Genomic DNA, 24,554 nt, shown 5'->3' with positions numbered 1-24,554 from the left:
CTTGTTATTAAAAGAAAAACACTTACCGATGAAATGTAACGCCGTCTGGACATTTTCCGTGAAGATTTGTGCAGAAAAATGCAGCATAAAAAGAAGGCATTCCTGTATTGCTGAGCGCAAAAGCGGAACTGAATTACTATCGTAAGATGGCGACGTTTTTAGCTTATCCAAAGTCACTTGATGTCATGTCTATCCATATAAGTCATTGGTCGCAGCGGTGTTACACCGGATGATGCAGCTGCTGTGATCCACTTGTCAAGCCGTAGGTCTCTGGTTTTAGAATATTTTTTTTATTTTTTATTTTTTTGGTTTGTTGGTTTGTGTTCCACAGTCATGTCAACAAAGCATCTTGTCCAGAAAGGAATGAATATACGTCTGGATGCTAAAGTCCGAAAACAGAATATTGCTCTTGTAAATGTTTAACCACTGCGATAACAAAGCGCTCACGGTGTATCCTTCAGAGAAATTAACCCATGTAAGAGAAATAAATAATTCCACGGGTAATATCACTAAAGAGAGCGTTCCTTTCTCAAAGTTTACAAAGTAACTGCCATGTGGGACAAATTATAAAAACGATAATCTGATGTCCCGTTCTCCTGAAGGCAGCACGGAGCTGCACCGAAGAGAAATACCATTGATACAGTTGCAGTTCTGTGCCGGTTTTAATGTTTTAGGCTACAATATTTTTGCAAGCAGTTCAAAGTTTAAAGTGATATTGTTGTGAATCTTTTGTGTAAACGTTACCTTTAAGCAAATGCCCCCCAAAAGAATATCAACGCCCCCATTTTGAAATTATTGCTGCCAACAACCCCCGTCATCCTCTCAACGCCCCCCAGGGGGCGGTACCGCCCCCGTTGAGAAACGCTAATCTAAAGGGACCTCTCCCCTCTAGCATACAAAATGTAGCCGCCGCCTGTGGATGCTGCTGACTGTTCGGATCATGACTCTATTCCGGCCGTACTAATTCCCTTCCTGACTAAATTAAACACACCTTCTTACATCAGATATCTTTAAAGTAATATAAAGATCATAGTTAGCGTTATTTTGATATGTGGTTGTATTTAATGGGGGATGGGGAGGTGGTTTCTGCCGAGCTGGTCAGGCTTTCTCTGTAACTTTGCCGTCCTGTTAGAAAGCTGCTTTTAGTCGGATTTCTAAATAACTTGCGCTTAAAATACAAAACTGAATGGTGGAGAATTGAAAAAGAATTGAAAAAGCTACTCGGATGAGAAGTGAAACGTCTTCAACTACAGAATAGAAGTCCAGTTGTTTTTGTTTTTTAACCTTTTTTGAATTTACCATGGCCTGGCTGACTGAGAATCTATACCAGCAATGAAAAATACAAATTTGGGGAGTGGTCAAAAAATACTTAAATTTTGTGTATTTTCAAAAAAAAAATTCTGTTGGTCAAATTATCTTTGGAAGCATTTTTGCAGCCAAAAAAATCTTTATTCGACAGTCCCAGATCCCTACAAAAATTGGGCTTGTTAAAACCACACAGCAAACTGGGAAAAATAGCTAAAAATAGGATTTACATATATTTAAAGAATGTCATTACAAATAAGTGTCAAATTGATTTAATTTTTGAGTAATCAGCTTTCAAAACCCCCATCTTTTTCTATTCAAAGGTGGGTTTGTGAGAAGGTACACCTACCCCCCAAAATCTCAAAAACCGTTAGACATAATGGGCTGAAATTCTTTCTGCTCTTTTCTGGTAATACACTTAATAAAAAAAATGCATTCAGAGCACTAAAAATCTAAAGAATAAAAATTGACTGCCGGTACCTAATTGTAATGATTCTACTGATGTTTTTATGATGTAAAGCACTTTGAATGCCTTGTTGCTGAAATGTGCTATACAAATAAATTTTTACTTACTTTACTTACTTGTATGAACCTCGTTTCTGGCAACGAAGGTAATGACTTGAAAAGTAATATCAAAAACAGATTTTCAGACTATTGTTTGAGCCTTAAGGCAGCTGTCTGTACCACTTAACCTCAACTCATTCCTTCCGTGTCGGGGCATGATATGATGCCATGGCAGTCATAGGATTTGCACTTCTAGGAAAATAACTGTTTTACATTTCAGCTTCACTGAAACACATAAGGTACATTGAATACAGCTGTGGTCAGAAGTTTAGATACACAATGATTTCAAACTTGAGCACCCAATTCTTGTCTTTAGACAATTATTGAGGTTGTATGTTGTATAATCATTCCTCCCTGGAAAATGAATTACTCAAACAAATCATTAAAAGCCCCAAATTATTCTGATATTCGTGCCTTTTGGTTGGTGTAGGTAAATCTACGATCACATATGTACAGTACGTTCCGAGGCTCTTCTAGACAGAATTCCCTCTTGGCATCAGTTCTTATACCTAACGTCTGTTCAACCTTTTTGAGATGCAAATGAATGAACAAACAAACAAATGAATAAAAGTTCATATATGTACATACGCCCTACAAAGGATCTGACCTCCATGTTCTGCAGGGTCAGCTGCTGCTAGAGTTAAAGCAGACCTGCTGCTTCCCTGTCTGACAGATACACATTTATGACACTGTGGTCCTACAGTTTACTACAACCACTCCAGCTGGTTACAGTACTAGACTTTGATCAGTATAAAGTGCTTTAAGACCTAATGTCACCAAATTACAGATGCACCAATATTGTCTTTCAAACGTTCATAAAAAATAAAAGCAAAATACATTTAAAAAATATACAAACAAAAATTATTGATGTCAACTAATTATTATAATCACGCCGTAGTCGCTCAGTGGTTAGTGCTGTGGTCTCATAAACATAAGGCTGTTGTGTTCACTGACTGCATGTTTTAGTGTTGATCACCAGTCAATGCCCATCAAGTGATGGTCTCAAACCAATTCTACAGAGGATCTCTAGTCTGAATATAAAATGTAGACCTGACGCTCAAATGCTGATAAAAGTTAAAGGTATAGTAACCCTTGAAGGAATGCATATTGACCACCCCGTCCATGCCAGAGCTTTAGACTAAGATCAACTTATGTTAAGAAATGACAGAGTTGTAGTCGTTTGGTTAATACTTGTATGTCCCATCTCATGCATTATTGTGAAATCTTGCAAGGTGTTAGCACTCATAGCATGTGTTGAGGATGATTCTCAGCTACTATCATGTCAAACTTTAGTTCAACTTCAGTTTAGCCCATCTCAAATGGGTTGACTCCAAAAGTTAATCAGTTGTAGATGTTCATCCAATGTTTCCTTTCTGAGAGTTTAACGGAAATCTGTCCCGTGGTTCATGAGATCTTCTGATAAAGCTATAAACAAACAGAGACAGATAAAAACATTATGGCTTTTGGTGGAGGGTGATAACTAGCCTGAAAATTTATTTCAGTCATTTCAGATAATGGTGATCAGAGGATTGTGAGATTTTTTTTGTTTTTTACTACTTTTGTTTAATCTGACATGATAGAAAACAAAAGTGTTCAGTCAGAGATATTTGGACCTGCAGTTGTTAAAATAGAGGTGATCTGGGAACATGTTCTTTCTGTTATCTTGCTCATGTGTTTCCCTGCAAAGACACATCAAAATCATGTATTTATTGCCTCTTAACGGGTTTAGAAAGACTCAGACGTCTACATGCATTCCTTTAAGAGTCAGTAAATAGACACTATACCACCCACATGCCAAGGCTTTCACACCAACACCCTTTACACACACATTAGGAGCTTAAAAGGATCAGTCTTTCACTTTCATAGTGTCTCTCTCATTAAAGCGACTTTTTGGCAGGGGATGTTGAGGAGGAAGGATCCCGGGTTTCCCAGTGGAACCTCAACACAGAGCTCCTTTTATTGCCAGGACAGGACAGACTTCTGTCTTTCTATATTTTGCATTTTCTTAACCTCAGGTTGTGTGAGTGCCACAAAAAATACTGGAGACATTTTTTTATTTTTTTTTTACCAGTCCCGTTGGACTGCCTGAAAAATCATCCATTGTGATTAACTCATTTTGTTAGTTTTGTTCTAATAAATTATTTAATTTAATTTAATTTGTTGGCCTTGAAAGATGTTTCTGTTATTTGAGCATTTTAGTTTCTGGTAGCAAAGATGTAAACTAATTTCTGCACAGTGAAAGTATCAGATTTGTGTGTAAAATTTTAGGAAATATTTTGGTAGAAACCTGTGAAGCTGTGTAATGTGATGCCAAGGGGGAAGCTCATAAAATATTAGCTCAGACTTGTACCAAGAAATTATTTACAAACCCTGTGCCCATCTGTGACTGACTCATTTTTGTTTTCTTCTGTTCCACAGAAAATGATCAGTTTCCTTGTAAACAGAAAAATTGAATCTACCTAAACTTCTTAAGTAAAGTTTATTTAGATAGCACCTTTTACAGATAAAAAATACAATAATAATAATCTCAAAGTGCTATACAGTAAATACATAGATATGAAAAACAGAGATAAAACAAATAGGCAAATTTATCAAAACTAGCGAACTAAAGGCTTGTCTAAATAAAATGTCTTTAATTGCTTTTTAAGAGACTCAACACTGTCAATGCAAAACAAGGGGATTTTATTCTACAGAAGAGGCAGGACTTCCTAGAAACTTTGATCCCTTTTGGTTTAAGGTTCATGTTTGTGGAACGACTAATAGTTTCTGGTAAGACCTCCCAGGGGTCCAAGTTCAAACTTAAGGCTCAAAGAATTAAAGTACACGATAATGTAGAGCCCCAAAAGTTAACACTACTATTTAAAATTAAAATCTAAAACTAACAGGTAATCAGTAAAGAAACATTAAAACAGGAGTTGTGTGAATTCTTCTGTTTTTTCAGTTAAGTCTTGCAGCAGCATTTTGGATTAGCTGTGTGAATGTGAATTGCAGTAATCTAAACAAGAAGAAATAAAAGAATGATCAATCATCTCCAGTTCATGTTTTGAAACAAGCTTTGCTAATTTAGAAATATTTCTCAGCTGATAAAAACAATTTTGAACCAGTTGTTTGGAGTGACCCTTGAGTGACATTGAATGGTCAAAATCATTTTCTGATTTCCTCAGATTAGACTTGACAGCTGAGTCTAAATGATCAATTTGTTGCTGGATTTGTGGAAACATTCTTTTTGGGACATTTATCAGACACTCTGTTGTATCAGAGTTTACCTAAAGGAAGTAACTTTTTAATCAATTTTTAATTTCTGACAGACACTCAAGTTATTCTGGCAATTAAAAAAAATAACAGGAGCAGTTGGATGCCATCTGAATAAAAATGGTGAGAAATGTTGAATTCATTAAGAATCTGTTCAAGAGGGAGAACACCCAGTGAGAAAAGGATCGACACCAAAACAGAACCCTGTGGTACCCCACATGACAGATCAGAGGTAGCTAACATCGACTGGTTTAGTCAGACAGTGAAGGTTCTGTCAGAGAGGTAGGATGAGAACAACTCAAGTGCAGTGTCTGTGATCCCTAAATCACATAATCTGTTTAACAGTGTAATGTGATCAACCTTATCAGTTGCTGAAGAAAAGTCTAATAAAACTAAAACTAAGATCCCCAGAGTCTGCAGCCTTCATGTCACTGAATATTCTAAGAAGAGCTGTTTCAGATTCAACAACAGTTTGTTTAAAAAGATAAGGCCAGAGATAGTTTAAAGGGGCAGATTTAGAATCTGTAAAATGCACGGGGCAATCGGGTTTAAAACTTGAACAAACAGAGAGGTCGTGAGAATGTTGAGAGGGCTTCAAGGTGGCTTTATAGTTTTCAAAACAGCACAGATGTCTTGCAAAGTAACGGTAACCTACAAAGCATCATTGCAGATAAAACTGTAGCAATAATATTATAATGGTTATATTTGTGATTGTACTGTGGCAAAATCTACATTACAGTAAAAATACAAGTTGTCATAGTTGAAAAGTAAACATCTTTTAACGTTATGTTTTCACTTTTTACATTTATGACTAAAACGAGGACATAATGAAGACCCTTTCTTAGTTTATCTAAAACTTAAAATTAAAAGGTGAGCTTCCCTGTCCTTTAAAGATTAAACTTTTTGTGTTTTGTATAATGATTTGTTTACTAGGATTCTAAGCATTTCTAATGTTCTTTTTTTCACTCTTTAGCCTTTGTGGTCCTCATATTCAGGCTGAATATTTAGCTTGGTAGAAACATGGTTAGGACAAAATATTCTTAATTTTTCAATGTGACAATTCATTAGAACCAAAAACTGAATTGAAATAAAAATAGTATTCGTTAAAGGAATGCATATTGCTTTATTGATTTTTTTTTAAATTATTATCATTTTCAGTTTTTATCAGCATTTCCATCTACAGTTTATAATCAGACTTTTATGGGCACAATATAGAGCCACAAAAGTTTTGTGCTTGTAACTCAATTTGTATTTGCGATCAGAACTTTTGATTGTAAATCAGGGTTTACAGTTGAAAACTGGGCTGTGTGAATGTGTAAAAAAGGTTTGTTATTGTAAAAACTAGGGCTGCACGATCAACTTAATATCGCACATGTACTGCAATAAACTCACGTTTTCCTCACTCCCCTCTGTCTCATCTGTCATATAAACCAGATGTGGGCTTCAAGGCAAGAGAGTTTGTTGGATTGACCAAATATATTAATAGCATGCAGAACATAAATACACGGTACTTGATACATAATAGTCCATGATTTTTTTACAGTTCACCAGTCCTTTGCAATATTAACAATGCACTCATTGATGTTGAGATGACAATACATTTTCGGTAGATTGGGCAGCTCTGGTGAAAGTTACACACACACACAAAAACGCAAAGAAAAAGTGCTTTTGTGATCATCTTTTTACATATAGAAGCAGAAAATTACTGGTAAAATTCAGTGCTTAAACTTCCTTTTGCATGTCACTGACTTTAAAATCGTATGCAAGTTTTAATTTTTGATTCTTATTTTCTGACTTTTTTCCTTAATCTGTGAAAATGTTTTCTTTCAATTTTCTTTGTATTGTATCTGTAAACAGGTGTTCACAAAAGCACTTTTTGTGTGTGTAGACATTTTTTAAAAATACAAAACTTTTTTCCACATACACAAAGCTAAGTTTACAACCGAAAACCCTAATTTACAACAAATTCTGATTACAAACTGAATTTTAAGCACAAAATATTTAAAATCACATGTAATCTCCAGGGAATTGTAATTGTTGCTTAAACCCTAACATATTCAGTAACAGATGTTGTTTCCTCATCCCTAGAGCCTCTGGGAGAGCGAATCAGTGGGCAAAAACTGAGGAGGAATCCCCTCCAGATGATGTACAATGGTGACCAGGTCAGTTCTGTCTAAACACAGTTTTTTTTTTTATCAGCTAGACTCTGCAATGTCTTATTTCTTTTCCTATTAAATGTTTTATCTTTGACAAATTAATTTAGATTGGCTGTAGTGTTATTTTCAATTTTTAATTAATTGAATGATTAAGTGTTCCCCCTCACCAAGGTGGACCACAATGGGAACTCCCACCAGCTCAGATCAATTTGGTGCCACAGAAATCAGCAGGCATTCTTAACAATAAAGTATATGGCTGTAAAAGTAAATGGCATAAAAAAGAAAAAGTTTGAAGAGCATTTTGCAACTAAGACTCAGAAACACTTCAACAAGTCATTGTCTGTAAACACAGTTCACGGTACCATCCACAAATGCTGCTTAAAGCTCTGTCATGAAAAGAAGAAGTCAGATCTGAACACTGTCCAGAAACTCTGCTGTCTTCTCCTGACCAAAACTCCTTTAAAATGGACTGAGACAAAGAGAAAAACTGTTCTGTGGTCAGATGAATCGAAATTTGAAAATCTTTTTAGAAACCCTAAACCCAATGTTCTCTGTACTAAAGAGGTGAGTGTCCATCTGATCTGTTGTCAACTTAGTTCATAAGCCTGCCTCTCTGATGGTATGGGGGTGCATTAGCGCGTCTGTATGGGCAGCTTACACATCTGGAATGGTGCCAACAGTGCAGAAAAGTATATGCAGGTTTAAGAGCAACATAAGCTCCTAATCAGACAATTGCCTTTTCAGGGAAGGCCTTGCATATTTCAGCAAGACCACATTAAACCCCAGACTGGATCCATTAAAACAACATGGCTTCTTAGTAGAAGAGTCCAGGTGCTGAACAGGCCTGTCTGCAGTCCAGACCTCTCACCAACTGAAAACATTTGGGGCAATATGAAATTAAAAAGTCCACCCAGTCCATGCCAGCAACCCCAGGCTGCCCATGAAACAAACACATGAGCCAGCGCCAGCCAGGGACCCACACCCGAGCCCACCCACCGATCCAGACCAAGTACAACCCGCCAGCCACCCCGCGCCACCACAAGTGCACACCACCGCCCCACCCGCCCGACAATGACTGCAGACCAGCCCCAGGCCAGAGGCCAGAGCAGCAGAAAGAAGCAGTAGAGGAAGGCCGGACATGCGCGCCAAAGACCGTGCGCCCCACCAATCCTACACCACAAACCCAGAGATGCCCAAGCATGCCGGCAGAACACCCCCCTGGGCCAACCACGTTTTTTTTAACGTGTCCTGTCCAGCTGTGTGGCACTCAGAATTGTCATCTGAATGTCAGGGTAAGGCTCAACAGATTTGATTTCACAAGCAGAACATTATGGCTTTCACCATGATGTTTCCCCTGGTATATAAAACTTTATTAGAAATTGCTTTGGGTTTATTTCAATTGTAATGGACACAAAGCTGAGAAAGAAGAAAGAGAACGGGGAAAAGAGATGGAGGGAAAGGTTTGAAGAGAAAAACCATAGCGAAAAAACAAGTTAACACCCTTAAACTCTGCCACAGGACCTGCGGAAAGAGAAAACAAAACAAAGAATCTACAACAACAAAAAGCATATGCAGTATATGATGATAATTATAACTTCAATGGAAAGTACACAGAGCCAGGTAATACAAGAGGGTATTTAGTGACAACCGCAGCCCAACTAAAGGTGTATCTGACAGACACCTGAATCTAGATATGTATGTATGTGTATCTATATGTATCTACAAGGTTTCTCCTTAGGAATATTTAGTAGTGAGTGTGGGGACCCAGATCCACCCCCTAGGACATGAGGACGGCACAAGGAAGAGCAGAGGCACAGACACACAGCGGACCCCAAGCCCGGAGCCCCGGGGGCTCCCGCAGGGACAACCGGACCCCACCCAAAAGGCAACAGAGGCAAGCTCCAGGCGACCCCCGGCAGCCACAATGTAGAAGCCCCAGGGGGCCACAGCGACGAGCCCACAGGCCCCGCCGGCAACCCGCTACGCCAGAGCAGATCCGGCCATGGACAGAGAGACCCGAGCCCCAAGGGCGTACCACCTCCCAGCCATGGCCCGACCGAGGCTGGGCACCCAGGCCCCAGCAAGCAGCCACCAGGGGAAGCCAGCACATACCCCAGCACCCAGCCCCAGACAAGAGCCACCCACGCACCGGCAGGCAGAGGCACCAACCACCAGTGGGGGGTGTGACAGGGGGGACACTGGACCCCTATTTTAATGAGGGGCCCAAGATGATCCAGGAGAGGTGGCATCCCAGAACCCACCCTGACAGATAAACACCAATTCACACATTTACACCTTCCCACCCACAATCTCATATACAGAGACTCACATCCACTCATCCCACATAAATACAGAAAAAAAAAAAAAAAGACATAACACACCTGCTTACACCCTCACACACACTCTATACTTCCAGGTCCAGGTGACGTTTCCCAAAGGGGCAGCCTATCCTTGGACCCAGGAAATGGTCCCCTTCTCTCTAGGGTGGAGAAGAGAAGACAGCCCAACCCTCCGTCGTAGGGGCAACGTAGCCCATGAGCCAAGGGACCCACACCCGAGCCCACCCACCGATCCAGACCAAGTACAACCCGCCAGCCACCCCGCGCCACCACAAGTGCACACCACCGCCCCACCCGCCCGACAATGACTGCAGACCAGCCCCAGGCCAGAGGCCAGAGCAGCAGAAAGAAGCAGTAGAGGAAGGCCGGACATGCGCGCCAAAGACCGTGCGCCCCACCAATCCTACACCACAGACCCAGAGACGCCCAAGCATGCCGGCAGAACACCCCCACCCACACAGCACCCCCCCACAGCGAACCGAACCCCGGGCCGACCAGCCAGCCCCCCGCCAAAGCAGTGCCACACCCCGGATCACCGCCACATACCGCCAGACAGCCAGGCACATACCCCCAGCCAACCCCCCGGCCAAAGAGCTGGCCACCGCAACCAGGGGCCATTAACCAAAGACCCAAACAATCCCGGGAGAGCTAGAGCGCCAGTTTCTTAGTTTAAACATATATGTTTGTGTTTTCATTTTGAATAAATTATGGGTTTATGAAATTTGCACATAAATCCATATTTTACACAGTGTACAACTGTTTTGGAATTGGAGTTGTATTGTATATTTTACACATTATATACTGTTGAGAAAATCAAGTTTGTAGTATTCACTCCTTTCAGAGGAATCTCAACTGACCACTTAGTTTGTATGTTCGTCTCTTCTGCAACATCAAAAATCCGGTGAGAGAAACTGAGTTCCAGACCAGAGGTTTGATTACCAATCATACATTTATTTAAACATTCAGGTGAATGGAGACAACAACTCATCCAAAAAGAAGAAACAGCAACCCGTTCCCAGTTGTGTCTGAAGTAATTCCCCCTTACACTTCTTTTTATACTATAAACCGCGCCCAAGACCAGTTTTTTTTTTGCACACTATCAGTTGCAGCAGCTTATCAAATCATAATGCCCTGGAACCTTTAGGCTCCCTCACCCCACTTACACAACTGTTCTTTGTGATTGTTTTATCATAACCTAAGCGTAACCCCATTTCAGCAATCAAATCATTTTAGCAATACTAAAGTTTGTTTATATTTCATCATTGACTAAGCGTAACCTCATTTTTTAGCAGTCAAAGTATCAAAGTTTGATTATATTTTACAGTTTGAACTGCATTACCATTTAGCATTTATACAAGCTTTGAATAAAACGCATTATAAAGCTGTAATGAGTTTAACAGAAATGAGCACAAACCATATTTTTACAATATCATGTGACCAAATCATCTCTCTTGTGAACCACTCAAACACAGACCCTACCGTCTCTCCAGTGGGAGGGGAGTGAGTTTAATCTACATGTGAATTTAGCTGCATAAGTGTAGCATCTCATGCTGTTTAAAGCCTGGGACTCCACACACTCCAGATTTGAATTGAGAAAGCTCCTGGGATGAGAAGACATATTTATCTACAGAGTAGAAGTTTAGTTGTTTTTTTGTTGTTGTTTAACTTTCTGGAATTACACTTAGCTGAATTTATGTTCTCTTTTTTGTCCTCTTGACTTGACTCACTGGATAGATACTTTGTTAATCAGCAGTTCCCAAACAGAAAAGCTGTGTCCTTTTTCCCTGTGTTGGTAAGAATGACCAAAGGCATGTCAATTTTTTTTATTTATTTATCGCAATATTTTTCAGATATTTTTTCTTTGCCTAAAACTATGATCCACCTTGGTCTTACATAACTCTGTTCAGGGATGAGATGTTAGGATGTTTATAGCAGACAAATAGTTACAAGCTTTCGTTAGAAAACAAGGTATATCATGTTTTTGCCCGTGTGTGTGTGTTCGTTTGTCTTTAGCTTTACCAACACATCTCATGAACCAGTGGATGGATTTTAATGAAACCTCCAAAGAAATCATTGGATGTACATCTACAACTGATTAACCTTTGGAGTCAGTCCAATTCAAAATGGCTGCCACAGCTAATTGACCTTAGCTGCCACAAAAAACATCTATAATGCAGACAAAATTACAGATATTGAGCAAACAATTGATGCTGTGGTAGCTGAGCATTTTTCCCAACAACACACTCCAAGCACTAAACATTGTGCACCATTTTTGTTCAAAACTTTATCATTAATTGTTGGCATCAACCCTGTCTGTCTGTGAGCAAAATATCTTGTGAACCTCTGGACAGATTTTGTTGAAACTCTCAGAATGTAATCATCAGCTGTTCATTATTACCATTTGAAGTGAACTCAACTAAAAATGGCTGCCACACCTTAAAAAACACAAAAATGGCTATAACTTAGTCAGTTTTGCAAACACTGAGCCAAATTTTGATGTGCCAGTAGAAAAAAGTTATCCTTAATACATCCTCTGAGCACTCACACTTGTGTGCAAGATCTCACAGTACTGCATGAGATCACACATAACCTAATTTAGAAGGTTTGTCCCTTCTCAGCATAAGAGGATCTTAGTTTAAAACTCGAATATGAAAGGCAATATGCATTCCTTTAAGGCCTTTATTGTTTTTTTCTTGGCGAATATGAATTGTCCGCAAAATTATGTTCAAAGTCATGCACTTGTCTCACATCTGGAGATTGAACCACAAGGATTGTTTTACATGTGCCTTCAGAAGCGGAGTAAACACAGAGATCCACATGAAGAGTTGAGCACTGAGTCAAACTGAGCTTCAGGGATCTGACTGCTGCAGTGGTGAACCACGTTTGGTTTTAGGAGACCAAAATGAACTGGATGATGTTTCATTTATTGGAGTTACTGATAAATCATTAAGACCACCAGCAGCGAGGAAAATGACTTTGTAATACATTTGAAAAGACTAATGTCTTTGCTACATACAGAATATGGACAGAAACTTCTAAACCTGGATCTTCTCGTTTAATTGTTTCTTTATATCCCACAGGTGGAGTCAGCTGTGCAGATCATTCACCAGGGTCGACGTGAGCTGTTAGAAGAAGCCTGCCGCTCGTACACTCGCAAACGCAGAGTCCTTATCCCTGAGGACCTGAAGCACGTCATTGTGGACGACCAGCACGGCTTGCTCTACTGCTATGTGCCCAAAGTGGCCTGTACCAACTGGAAGAGGGTGCTCATGATTCTAACAGGTGTCACCGGGGCCCACAAAGACCCACTAGAAATCCCTGCCAATGAGGCCCACGTCCCAGGAAACCTCAACACCCTGTCAGATTACTCCACCTCTGAGATTAACCAGCGCCTGCGCTCGTACCTGAAGTTCATCTTTGTTCGAGAACCCTTTGAACGGCTGGTGTCTGCATATCGCAACAAATTCACACGGAGCTACAACACAGCTTTTCATAAAAGATACGGCACAAAGATAGTGCAGCGGCACAGGCCAAACCCACAACCGGAAGCTTTGGAGAAAGGAAACAATGTTTCCTTTGAGGAGTTTGTATATTACCTTGTGGATCCGGCAACCCAGCGAGAAGAGCCCTTCAATGAACACTGGGAGCGGGTGCACTCACTGTGCCACCCATGTCTCATTCACTACGACGTGGTGGGGAAGTACGAGACACTGGAGCAGGACTCCCGCTATGTGCTGCAGCTAGCCGGAGTAGAAGAGCAGGTCACCTTCCCTGCTTCATCCCAAAACACCAGGACTACAGGAGACATGTCAGCTCACTTCTTCCAAAACATCAGCCCTTTTTACCAGAAGAAGCTGTACAATCTCTATCACATGGACTTCCTGCTCTTCAACTACTCTGTGCCAGCCTACCTCAAGTTTATGTGAGGCTGGGACTGAGCAGTCAGTGTGGTTTTCAAGGCATTGCTCTTTCTGTGAGCCTCATTACGAACATTGCAAATGCTTATTTTAAAAGAACAAAATGAATCATGAGGCGTCTTAATTGGGTTGCGAAAAGGGGGAAACTCTCTACTCAAAGAAAGATTGAAAAGACCTCCCAAAATATGGTAAAGACTTAGACTTTGTCCGAAACAATTTTTGTTTTTGACATTTCTTGATATATCGGTGTAAACATGGCCACATCCACAAAGAGACACAGAAAAAGACCCTGTAGTAACTGTGTCAGGCCTGTTTGTGGTGCTGTAACGCTGCCACAAAGACACTCTTAAAAACAGGAAAACAAGGGACAGAGCGGGCACATAAAGCTTACCTAAACTGTAAACACAACTAAAAAGAAAAAGACAAAAATAACAAATACATTAGTAAGAACCAAATCTTTTTGTGGACTGATCATGAAGTGGAACTTCTACTTCATATCACATTAAACTACTTTTGACGAGAGTCCTTTCAGTCCAAATATGCAGACATAATGGACACTTTTCAGGCACAGTATCCAGCGAGGGACAGCTGGAGGGAATGGTTTTTTTTATGATGTTCAAAACATATCAGGCTAAAATCTTTTCTAAAGTGTCAGTAATTTAAGTTTTTCTAGTTGTCCCATTTTTTTTTTAAATGTGTGCCTGAGGTATATTGATCTTTTTCTGCAATGTTTACTTTAGTATTGTTGACGGATCAATAAGGTAAAGAAAAAAAAAAAACTTTCGACCTTAGAGTCGGGGGAGGGGGGGGTTATGGCTTGAGGACATTTTTACAATTCATCTGCCTTTTCTGCTCTGTGAAGTATTACAGTATACAAATGTTTTGCTGCAGTTGGAACACAAACATAAGCATGCAGTCTGTCATTACATGGTTACATGGTTGTAGATTAGTAAGGAGGTGGGTATGTGACATTGTTTTCAAAAGGTTGTGTTTTGGCGGTCTACACAAAACACAGTTCTGGTGTTTTAAGATTTTTTTTTTAACTCTGGAACCCAGTTTTAAGAAGTACCGTTTTGAAGCTCCTAAAACGCAGTTTCTGTGTGGACGCAAAGCTGAAACAATACAAAAAACCCTTTATGAATTTACAAAATAACTCATGTGAATAAGGCCTTAAAGGGCAAATGAGATTGTTTTTGTATAGAATATTGAAATGAATGTTGCTCACTGGCTCTTAATGTGTGAACTGCATTTTAAACTTTGATTTACCTTTATTCAAGCTATTCTCCGCCGTTTCAAAATTTGACAAATTTCTGTAAAGTGCAATGGAATAATACCTGTTAAAACCATCATTAGACAGAGAATGCCTCCAACTGTGTGCCTTTGACTGTGGGCCTCTTTTTTTGTCCCCGGGCAATAAAGACAGCTTTTGTAACTGTGATTTTTATTCCTTTTTTGTACTGTAGAAAGAGAATTTTGTGCAACTATGATGTTTTTATTTATTGTGTTTTTCTAGGTCTACAAAGTGAAACCATTAAAGATCTATAATTTTTTTTTCGGTTTTCAAATAAAAACAATTCACTGTTTATTGCTTTGAATTTTATTCATCACTTAATTGTCATTAATTTAAATGGCTAATCACAAAGGCAGGTTTTAACAAATGCAAATGCACTGAAAACACAATTACCATTTTGACTGTTCGGTTAAGATAATTGCTTTTTCAGAAAGTACATAATAAACCACTGAAAAGGCTCCACAAAGAGATGAAACCATTTTCTCTCAAATGTTTGCTAATGTCACTTGGAACACACATTACCAGAGAGACACTGAGATCAATACAACAGGTTCTATAGTGGTTCTGTTCTGCACAAGAAAATACAATCATGCAGAAATTTGAAGTCAAAGTTCAGTACTACCTCAATCAGGGGACATGGTTTTTTAGTACAACAGGAGAAAAACAGAAATTTAAAAATGCTAGTTCTTTTGAGTCTTGTTTTAAATTTAAACATATTTCAAGAAACTGACAGAAAATCAAACCATCCTTGCTAGCTGCAACACTAAGGTATAAGGCCATATACAAAACTGGTAATTAAAGTTATATTAGACTGTCTTATTTATTCAGTTTGAAATGTGAAAGTGTCCTACGTGTGTCAATCTAATTGGTAAATTCATAAACTAAAACCTATTTCTCTTTTAAGTGCAAAAAGTTAAACAAAAAAAATATGTGTATTTCATTCAATTTTAGCCTAATCTTGATGCTAAATAAAAAAGGCAATATAGAATGAATACCATCTCCAAATGTTAAAATACTAAAATAAATTGGTAAACAGTCTTGCCTAGCTTCTCAGGTGAATACTGGATGTGCTGTTCAAACAAAAGATGGGGCTTTTTAAACACCTGGTGAGGTATTGAATGGTATGCGTTAGATGCCAGATGGCGTTTCAAAGCATGTGATCTATGACAATTGGCTTTCCATACCCAATTTATGACACATTTGGCTTCTGTTCAGCCACCTCTCTCTGGTACGGTTTTGCCCTTCACTGGTGCCATGGATCACCAGGAAACTTTTCCATTCAGCTGATTTAAAACTGCTGGATTTCATCTGAACGCACCAGTCCTGCTTTGCTTTGGTGTAGAGTGCTTTAGGTAGGATCTTCCTCTACTCTCTTTCTGTAGTGGCAGTTAGCAAAAAGCAGACTAACAAAATGCAGACAATCACCTGTGACTATCACTCCAAGTTATTCTTTGTCAGATTGCGCTCACCGGACCCTGACATCATACTGTGGTGGTTCAGTATAGCCCATGTGTCATTACACCCCTAACAAATACACAAAAACACTAAACATTTATTCAGACTGTGCAACATCTTGTTTATAGTTGGTCTTTTTATTTATTTTTTGTTATCGTCTTAATACAATCATCTGTCATCTAGCACAAGTTAAAAGTAGGTGTACAGAGGATATTAGAGTAGATTTTAGTATTCTGCTTGTTGCAGCCAAACATAATGGACAGAGATGTCACTATGAAGGCCATGTAAACATCAGAACAGTGGACAAATACTGACTACAGCAAGCTGGTACACAGAAGGACAGAGTGAAAAAAGGTTTGTACACAATCTGCCTTTTAAATATTTGTTTTCATATGTTAGACCTGACTTTTTTTTTTTAAGATTGTTTAACCTTCTGTAACTTGTGTTGCATTTGGGCCTTAATTCTGGACATAATGAGAATTCAAGCATTGAAGGTAAATGTAGACAAGCAGAAATTTTAAGAAGTTAGAGAAGGAATGTTGACTTGATTGTTTTCTATAAATGTTTATTAAAGCATAGATATGAGCACATTCATATAGTTTAAACTAATTATGTAGGTTAATTATGAGCTTTTTGCTCTTAATCTGCTGCATTCTTTCTTTCTCACCATTTTGGTAATGCAGTGCCAGTATTTCAAGTGAAAAAATTATCCAAATTGTGTACATCCATCATTAAAAAAATTAATTAAATTGGGAGTTTTATTGGGTATATACCAACAAGTTGAAGTGTGGTTACTTAGTCTATACTTTAATAGGATAGTAAGACTGCCATTACTGAGATACAGGTGGTTATTTTAAGCTAAACATTTTCGTAGCTCTAATTCAACAAATCAATGTTTGGGTAGACGACTAAACCCAGTATACTGTGACAAACTGCTAACCCAAAGCTGCTGAGTTAAAAATATCCAGGGTTTGGGTCAGTGCAACTTTTACCCAGTCCTGGTTTACAAACTGGGTTGTTTTAGCTGTTTTGCGTGTGTGTTATAACTTTTTCAAATATCCATTCTCAATAAAAAGAATGCACAAGTGGATACCTAGAGCCAAAGGCTGAATATATATACACGGGAAAAGTGAAGTAGGAAGAGTGATGCTGGAGATATCAGAGTTATTGATTATGGCTCAAACAAATGTTACACTGGATAACTGAAAAGATCATTTTGTCTAAGAAGAACTGAATTATAGATAACTGTTTTGAAGACTCTTTAACCATCGTATAATAAACGTGGTTGCCAAACTTTGCTAACTTTTATACAGCCGTTTGCTTCTCTCCCATTCTCGGTGCTTACATTTATATTTTCCTCTTACAAAGCGTAATGGGTCTGAAATGGTGGAATAATTGGCCCAATAAAAAATAAAAAGTTTTTAAACATAACAAAATCTGAATTTTGTGTGCACATTATCAACTGATAAATCTACACTCAGAAAACATGTCTTTACTTATGAACTTTGATCAGACTGAAAGTTGTGGGTGGAAGAAGGTCTCCAAGTTTTTCCTCACAGCTCTATTTGTGTCCGCTCCGTCTCCTCCTGCCTGTGCGATTGGACAGACTCTTTAGCTGGAGTACGCTCCTACAATTCAACTAGAAACGCTCCATCAGAATGTTGTACAGTGTTTTATTTCCCAACTAAATAATCTGGCCTAATTTTTCCTCTTAGCCAGAAGACAGAAATGTAAATATTTTTGTTCCAGTTTAAAAATACCAAAATTGGAAAATAACACTATTTTTTATTGATAATATCTTATCAACAACATACTATGCGTTTGGATCTGCAGTGTGAGGTTTTAACCTGGGCAAAATAATCTTGACTTTAATTATTGCCGTTTTTCTCAATAAGTAAATGCCACATGTATTAGTGATTTAAGCATATGAATACATTTAAATAAGATACATGTTAAACAAATTATCATTTAATTTAATCCTAAAAAAACCTAAGTTTGTTCTGAAACTAATTATCCAATTGTGAAAAATATATTTCCATTTCCAAATTGTACCACCACTGGTTTGTAAGTGCAACATTACCAAAAAAATAAACAGAATGACTCTTCAGTCTTACTTCATCCTTACCTTCTACTCCAGAGAGCTAAGTGGCGTGTTTCAGTCATTTCCTTTTATGTAAAAGTACATTGTGGGTGTGCAGGTTCACATACTGTGTGTGTCAAACCCACTAGAACACTAGTGGGTAAACATCATGATCAGTTATCATGATGAACCTGAAGCTCAGGGCTAAGAAGCCAGTCCCCAGCAGGTCACCTAGCGCTGTGAGGTAGGGGATGGAGTAGTTGTCTGGATCCAAGCCCCATCGCCACAGACGACGTACGATAAGACCAGCCACGTAGAGCAGAATCACCACCTGAATGATAACAAAAGTTAGATACATAACATATGCAACCCCAATTCTGAAAAAGTTGGAACAAGGTGGTCCCAACCTTGAGGAAAAAAACAGATGCAATGATTTGCAAATATTTGCTTATATTTTATTCCCATTAGAACATTGTAAACAACTGAAAGTTGAAAATGTACAAACTGTAGGAAAAAAAATATACAATATTTTGAATTTGATGGCAACAACATCTCAAAAAGAGTTGGGACAGAGTCATGTTTACTACTGTGAAACATCCCCTGGACTCTTCCACTATGAAGTCATGCTGCTGTAATGGATGCAGTCTGTGGTTTACCATTGTCTTGCTGAAATATGTAAGGCCTTCCCTGAAAAAGATGTCATATACTTGTATATACTTTTCTGCATTGATGATGCTTTTCCAGATGTGTAAAATGCACCATACCATCAGAGAGGCAGGCTTGATAATAGATCAGATGGTCCTTTTTCTTTAGTACAGAGGATTTGGCATTCAAAAAGAACTTTAGATATAGATGGCACAGAACTGTGTTTACAGAAAATGATTTGTTGAAGTGTTTCTGAGTCCATGCAGTGATGTCCAGAACAGAATCAGACCCGTTTTTAATGCAGCAGCACCTGAGGGCCTAAATGGCACAGACATCCAATATTGACTCTCAGCCTTATCCATTGAACTCAGAGATTTATCCAGATTCTTGAAGATATTGTGATCTTTAGATAAGAAATTCAAAGTTTTCGTTCATTCCATCCATTCATGAACATTGTTCTGAAACTGTTCCACTATTTTTAATTTTTTTTTTCAAATTGGTAAACCTCTGCTCATCTTTACTTCTGAGAGGTTCAGCCTCTATCAGATTCTGTTTATATCCAGTCCTACTGACTGTTGACAATTTGTTTCAAATTACTCCTCCAGCTGAATTTTTCTTTTTTTAATTTGGATCACTTTTAGTCTTGTGTTGCCCCATCTTGCTTTTTTCTTTTGAGATGTGTTGCTGCCATCAAATTCAAAATATTTTTTCCCCAAAGAAATGGCACAATTTTAGTTTAAACCTTTATATGTTGACTGTTTTATTGTGAGTTCAAGAATTGCAAATCAATGCCTTCTGTTTTCATTTACATTTGACACTATCCTAACTTTTTATGAAATCAGGGTTGTAAAAAGGCATCTGATTTACCAAAATAGTAACACCATTTTGTCTGAACATGTTTCTGACCTGAAGCAGAGCTGCAGACAGGTAGCAGACAGTGAAGGTGGGCGTTATGGCAGTATGACCCTCTTGTAAGAGCTGCACAGTGTACAGGAAGAGGAGGTGACCTGGGACTACAAGGAAGACCAGAACTCGGGCAGATTTGGAGTTCACATCTAGATAAGCATGGAGAAGAAGCAACAATTACTTGTTCCCTTTCAGCAAAACAACTCGATTTTCTTGTTTAAGAAGTGGCACTTCACTGTTTTTGTTGCATGTTTGGTTGGGCCAAATAGCAACCTAAAGTGTGGGACCACATTTGGTGATTCCAACCAATGTTGAACTTTACCTGTTAAACAAAAGTTTATCTTTAAGATAAAAAACAGCTTTGATTTGCCTGACTGTGGACAAGGCACAAGGATGAACTGACTTAACCTTTTACCATCAAAGGTTTTTGCATTAGTTTTACTCCAGATCAGCTAAAGCAAACATTTCCTGTTCTGTTTCAGTAACATTGTTCATTCCAGCATTTCAGGTTTTTAACACATTCAGAGAAATTTTGGCATTGTAAAAAATTTTTAATTACTTATTAATATAGTATGTTCTGGCATTGAGAATATTGAGTGCTAAAATATTTTAGGAGTTATTTTATTTTTAATTCAAATACATTTTATAGCCAGCAATAGTAAGGGACCACTGCTGTTGAAGGTTTTGTTCAACTTTCTCCACATATTCTCTAATAAAGACCTGGGACTTCTTGTACAAAGGATGTGTATGCACAAAAATGTGCCGAACGCTTGAGTTACTGTTGGTGTGGATTGGATATTGACAACACTAGGAGGAGGAGGTAAAAGACTTGTCTGTAGACATAATTGAGACCCGTGAAGTTCCTCTGCTCTGCTTTTTGCCAGTAGACATGATTTTTGATTGTGCAAAGAGGAGAATCACACAGGCCTGAGCCTAATACACAATAATGTACATCACATCATTACCAGTTTTCCAGCATACCCTCAAAGTGTCTCCAGATGACCAATAAAAGTACAAATGCCACATTTTGTGCATATGCACCCTCTGTACATGAGGCTCCAGGTCTTTACCAGGTTCCAAAATTATTTAAATCCAACCTCAAATGTACAAAAACACACAAATTCCATCATAGAATTATCTATTAAACAAAAAAATTAGCCAAAATTAAAAAAAAAAAAGATTTGTGGAAAAACTAAGCCCACCCCATATCCAACAGCTTTCAACAACCAATTTTGTCAGCAATAACTTGAAGTAGTAACTTCCTGTACGATTTCATCAGTCCCTCATGGTTGTGAAGGAATTTTGGCTCACTCTTCTTTACAACGTTGCTTCAGTTCATGGAAGTTTGCAGCGCTTTATTTTTTCATGGCTTTCCCACCACAACTTTTTAATTAGGTTGAAGCCTGACCTTGATTATTTTCCTTTCTAGCTGTTATGTTGTAGATCAGCTGCTGTGTTTTGGATCATTGTTCTGTTGCATCCTGACCCAGTTTGGTCCAAACTTCAGCTGTCAGACAGATGGTCTCACATTTGACTCTCGAATCTTTGGTCTACAGAGGAGTTCAGGGTCGGCTCAATGACTGCAAGGTGTCCAACTTATCAGCCCTTCTCCACTGCGCTGACAGTGTGTATGTGGTGTTTGGAGGAAACCAAAGAGCCTCTCAGTACAAACATGACACTGTGCATTATGGCTAAACACCTCTACTTTGGTCTCATCTGTCCCAAGGACATTGTTCCTGAAGTGGTTCATTTGGATGACAGTTTGCAAACCTAAGCTGTGCTATTATGTTCTTTTTAGAGAGAAGAGTCTTTCTCCTGTAACCCTTCCAAATAAGCCTTACTTGATAATATTTTTTTTGTCTAATTCACTAATCATGACCTATAACCTGCTAACTGAGGCCTGTAAAGTCTAAGATTGAGCTTTGAGTTTTTTGTAATTTATCTGAGCATTGCAGTCTGACCTTCGGGTGAACTTGCTGGGATGTCCACTCCTAGAAAGATTGTTACACATCTTAAATATTTTCCACTTATGTATAATCTCTGTTGAATGATGGATTTAAAATGACCTTTAACCCGTCCCATATTGATGGGCAGCAACAGTTGCTTCTTTGAGGTCATTGCTGATGTCTTTCCATCTTGTGCTACACACACACACACACATGTATGCTTCAGAACAGCAAACTGACAAAACAGTTTTTTTAGAGGTGTTCCCACTTTTTAAAAAAAACAATACATTAAATGTATTAATTGATACTGAACCTCTAAAATCTGTGGCAAAGCTTGACTTAATTTTTCTCACACAGCTTTTATATTTAGTTTTTGTAATTGTGACACAGTGAGACATCTGTGGTGTGTTTTTCTACACTTTAGGTGAGATTAGAAAAAAAATTAGAATCTGATAAAGACTAGATCAGTTTTATTATGTCCTGATATGTAAAACTCTAGAACTGGTGGACTTTCCATTTCCCATCACCGTAACTCCTAATAATGTGCCTTCACATTGTAGTGCTTGACAAATGTTTCTTAAAGTAATCTCTTCATGTGGTTCTATCAGTTAAATTGCATTTTTTTTATCCAGTTCAGATGGGTTTGAAATCACAAATGTCCATCTTCAGCTACTTAGTCCTTGCCATTTAGAAACTAAATATTTCATGATTTTTTCATGATCTTTCTTAGAGCAACATTGCTTTTGAATATTGTAAGGATTTTTTTAACACATTTGTTGACAAACTAATAATTTTTCCCCCATTTTGCTTCTCAAAGCCTTTTGTAAATGCTTTTGTACTAAACCAATATAACAAAAATGTTGACTTGTTTAAAATAGTGTTTGTTGTTTTTTTTACTTCATTTCTGTCACCCCACAGACCAACAATTTTTGGACTGTACTGCAGAGCTGAAATATGAGGATAAATGTATATTTAAATGAAACTAAATAAATGAATGGATTTTCTTACACATGAACATTGTATGAACATTTTTGCTGTACGTAACCTGAGGAGCAGAAGGTGGCACAGGGTCCAGGACAGCTGGCACGCAATTTAACTGGAAGAGCTCCAGGAACACTCCAGTAATGACAGTAGGTCGACATCCTGCTCGCCTGGATGGCCACAATATTTCCCCCTACACCTTTGAAGAAACGAAAAAGTACAGAACATATCACTCAGCTATTCTGGGAATAAATAAAAGTAGGATACAAAACAGAGCTTTAATTTAGTGACATTTCTCAACATAAGATTATTTTTATTTAAAATTCTGGCATGAAGGACAGAGGGCTAGGCCTGTATTATTGCTATTGTTAGTATGTACTTTGTGCTAATTTTTTTTTAATGGTGATATTAAATAATAGATGTGGTATCATCAGTTTTCAAAGTTCTTTGTTACCAGGGAGGTAAATGAGATTCTGTCACTGCAGGGTAAAGAAACTTGGGGAAATTAAATTCCAATCTAAACAGTACGTTCCCCTTTAATCAGCACTTATTTCCAATTCTGCGTCCCTTGAAGCTTTTGTTTCAAAACATCTGTAAGGGTGGTCTCATTTTTGTACCATATTTATTGTAATGTTGCCTCCTTACCCCTCAGGCCATTTTCCTTATAGGAGCACAACAAACCCTCTTTGCCTGCAGAGCTTTGAAACATATGGATCATTTGAATATAAGAATGTTTCTGGTGAAAAAAGACATGAGAGGAGAGGGCTGAATACAAATGTACTTCCTGAACTGGAATGGCTCTGAGTCTGGCAGAGATGTTGTAGAAACAGGGGCCAGTGAACACACCGTTGGCATTCTGATCAGGCCTGAGGTTTATGTAAAGATCATTATTCTCTACTTAGTATGCTGCTTTTTGAACAACAGATTTCAGTCACTAAAGGTCAGATTCTTAATGCCTCTCTGAGGCTCTTTTGACATGAAAGCAATTCCTCAACTTCAGCAGCGCTTTCATGTCTTGTGATTGACAACCACTTCCAATTTATAGTTAGCATGTATTACAATTTTAGGATCAGGGTCTGTAGAAAGAGCCTAAGTTAAAAACAAAAGGCCAAGAATTCCTTGAATGAATGCATATCATCCGCCTCACCCCACACCTTTCATGCTAGACATTTAGACTAAAACTAGGAGTGCTTCGAGAAGCCAACCTTTGGCATTGCCATAGTGTTAAAAAAATTTAAAAATTAAAAAGATGACCCCATCTGGATCACCACCAAACTTTAATCAATCATTTTCTTTACCCGCCTTTTCCTTTCTGGGTCACGGGACAGCTGGTGCCTATCTCCAGCAGTCACTGTGTGAGAGGCAGGGGGCACCCTGGACAGGTCACATGTCCATCACAGGGACACAGAGATAAACAACCATTCACACTCTCACTCACACCAAGGGACAATTTAGAGTTACCAATTACTCTAACATGCATGTTTTTAGTCTGTGGAAGGAAACAGGAATACCTGGAGTAAAACCATGTGTGCACATGGAGGACATTACTGCAACAGCGTCTTCACAGGTCTGACTAATAAATCAATCAAACAGCTGCAGCTGATCCAGAACGCTGCTGCTCGTGTTCTCACTAAAACCAGGAAGATAGAGCACATAACACCAGTTTTAAAGTCCCTACACTGGCTCCCTGTAGCTCAAAGAATAGACTTTAAAATAC

General features: G+C 38.5%; 2 protein-coding genes across 6 annotated transcripts in view; one reads left to right on the top strand and one right to left on the bottom strand.

The window, feature by feature from the left end:
- LOC108248726 (carbohydrate sulfotransferase 11) overlaps positions 1-15,116 on the top strand; it is a 23,869-nt gene extending 8,753 nt beyond the window's left edge. Inside the window, exons 2-3 of the mRNA XM_017437688.3 lie at positions 7,210-7,283; positions 12,697-15,116. Coding sequence (XP_017293177.1) covers positions 7,210-7,283; positions 12,697-13,542 — 920 coding nt within the window. The 3' untranslated portion in view covers positions 13,543-15,116. The remainder of the gene's footprint in view (positions 1-7,209; positions 7,284-12,696) is intronic.
- Positions 15,117-16,651: 1,535 nt separating this feature from the next.
- Positions 16,652-24,554, bottom strand: part of LOC108248734 (solute carrier family 41 member 1) — a 24,457-nt gene continuing 16,554 nt past the window's right edge. For all 5 annotated transcript variants that reach the window (XM_025010967.1, XM_025010969.1, XM_025010968.1 and 2 more), the window contains exons 8-10: positions 22,902-23,036; positions 19,911-20,059; positions 16,652-18,690 (exon numbers count right to left, since the gene is read on the bottom strand). In XM_025010967.1, coding sequence (XP_024866735.1) covers positions 18,505-18,690; positions 19,911-20,059; positions 22,902-23,036 — 470 coding nt within the window. In that variant the 3' untranslated portion in view covers positions 16,652-18,504. The remainder of the gene's footprint in view (positions 18,691-19,910; positions 20,060-22,901; positions 23,037-24,554) is intronic.

This window comes from Kryptolebias marmoratus, linkage group LG4, assembly GCF_001649575.2.
Source record: "Kryptolebias marmoratus isolate JLee-2015 linkage group LG4, ASM164957v2, whole genome shotgun sequence".
In the NCBI taxonomy this organism is placed as follows: domain Eukaryota; kingdom Metazoa; phylum Chordata; class Actinopteri; order Cyprinodontiformes; family Rivulidae; genus Kryptolebias; species Kryptolebias marmoratus.
The sequence above is the reverse complement of the archived record's forward strand: the minus strand, read 5'-3'. Positions and strand labels throughout refer to the sequence as shown.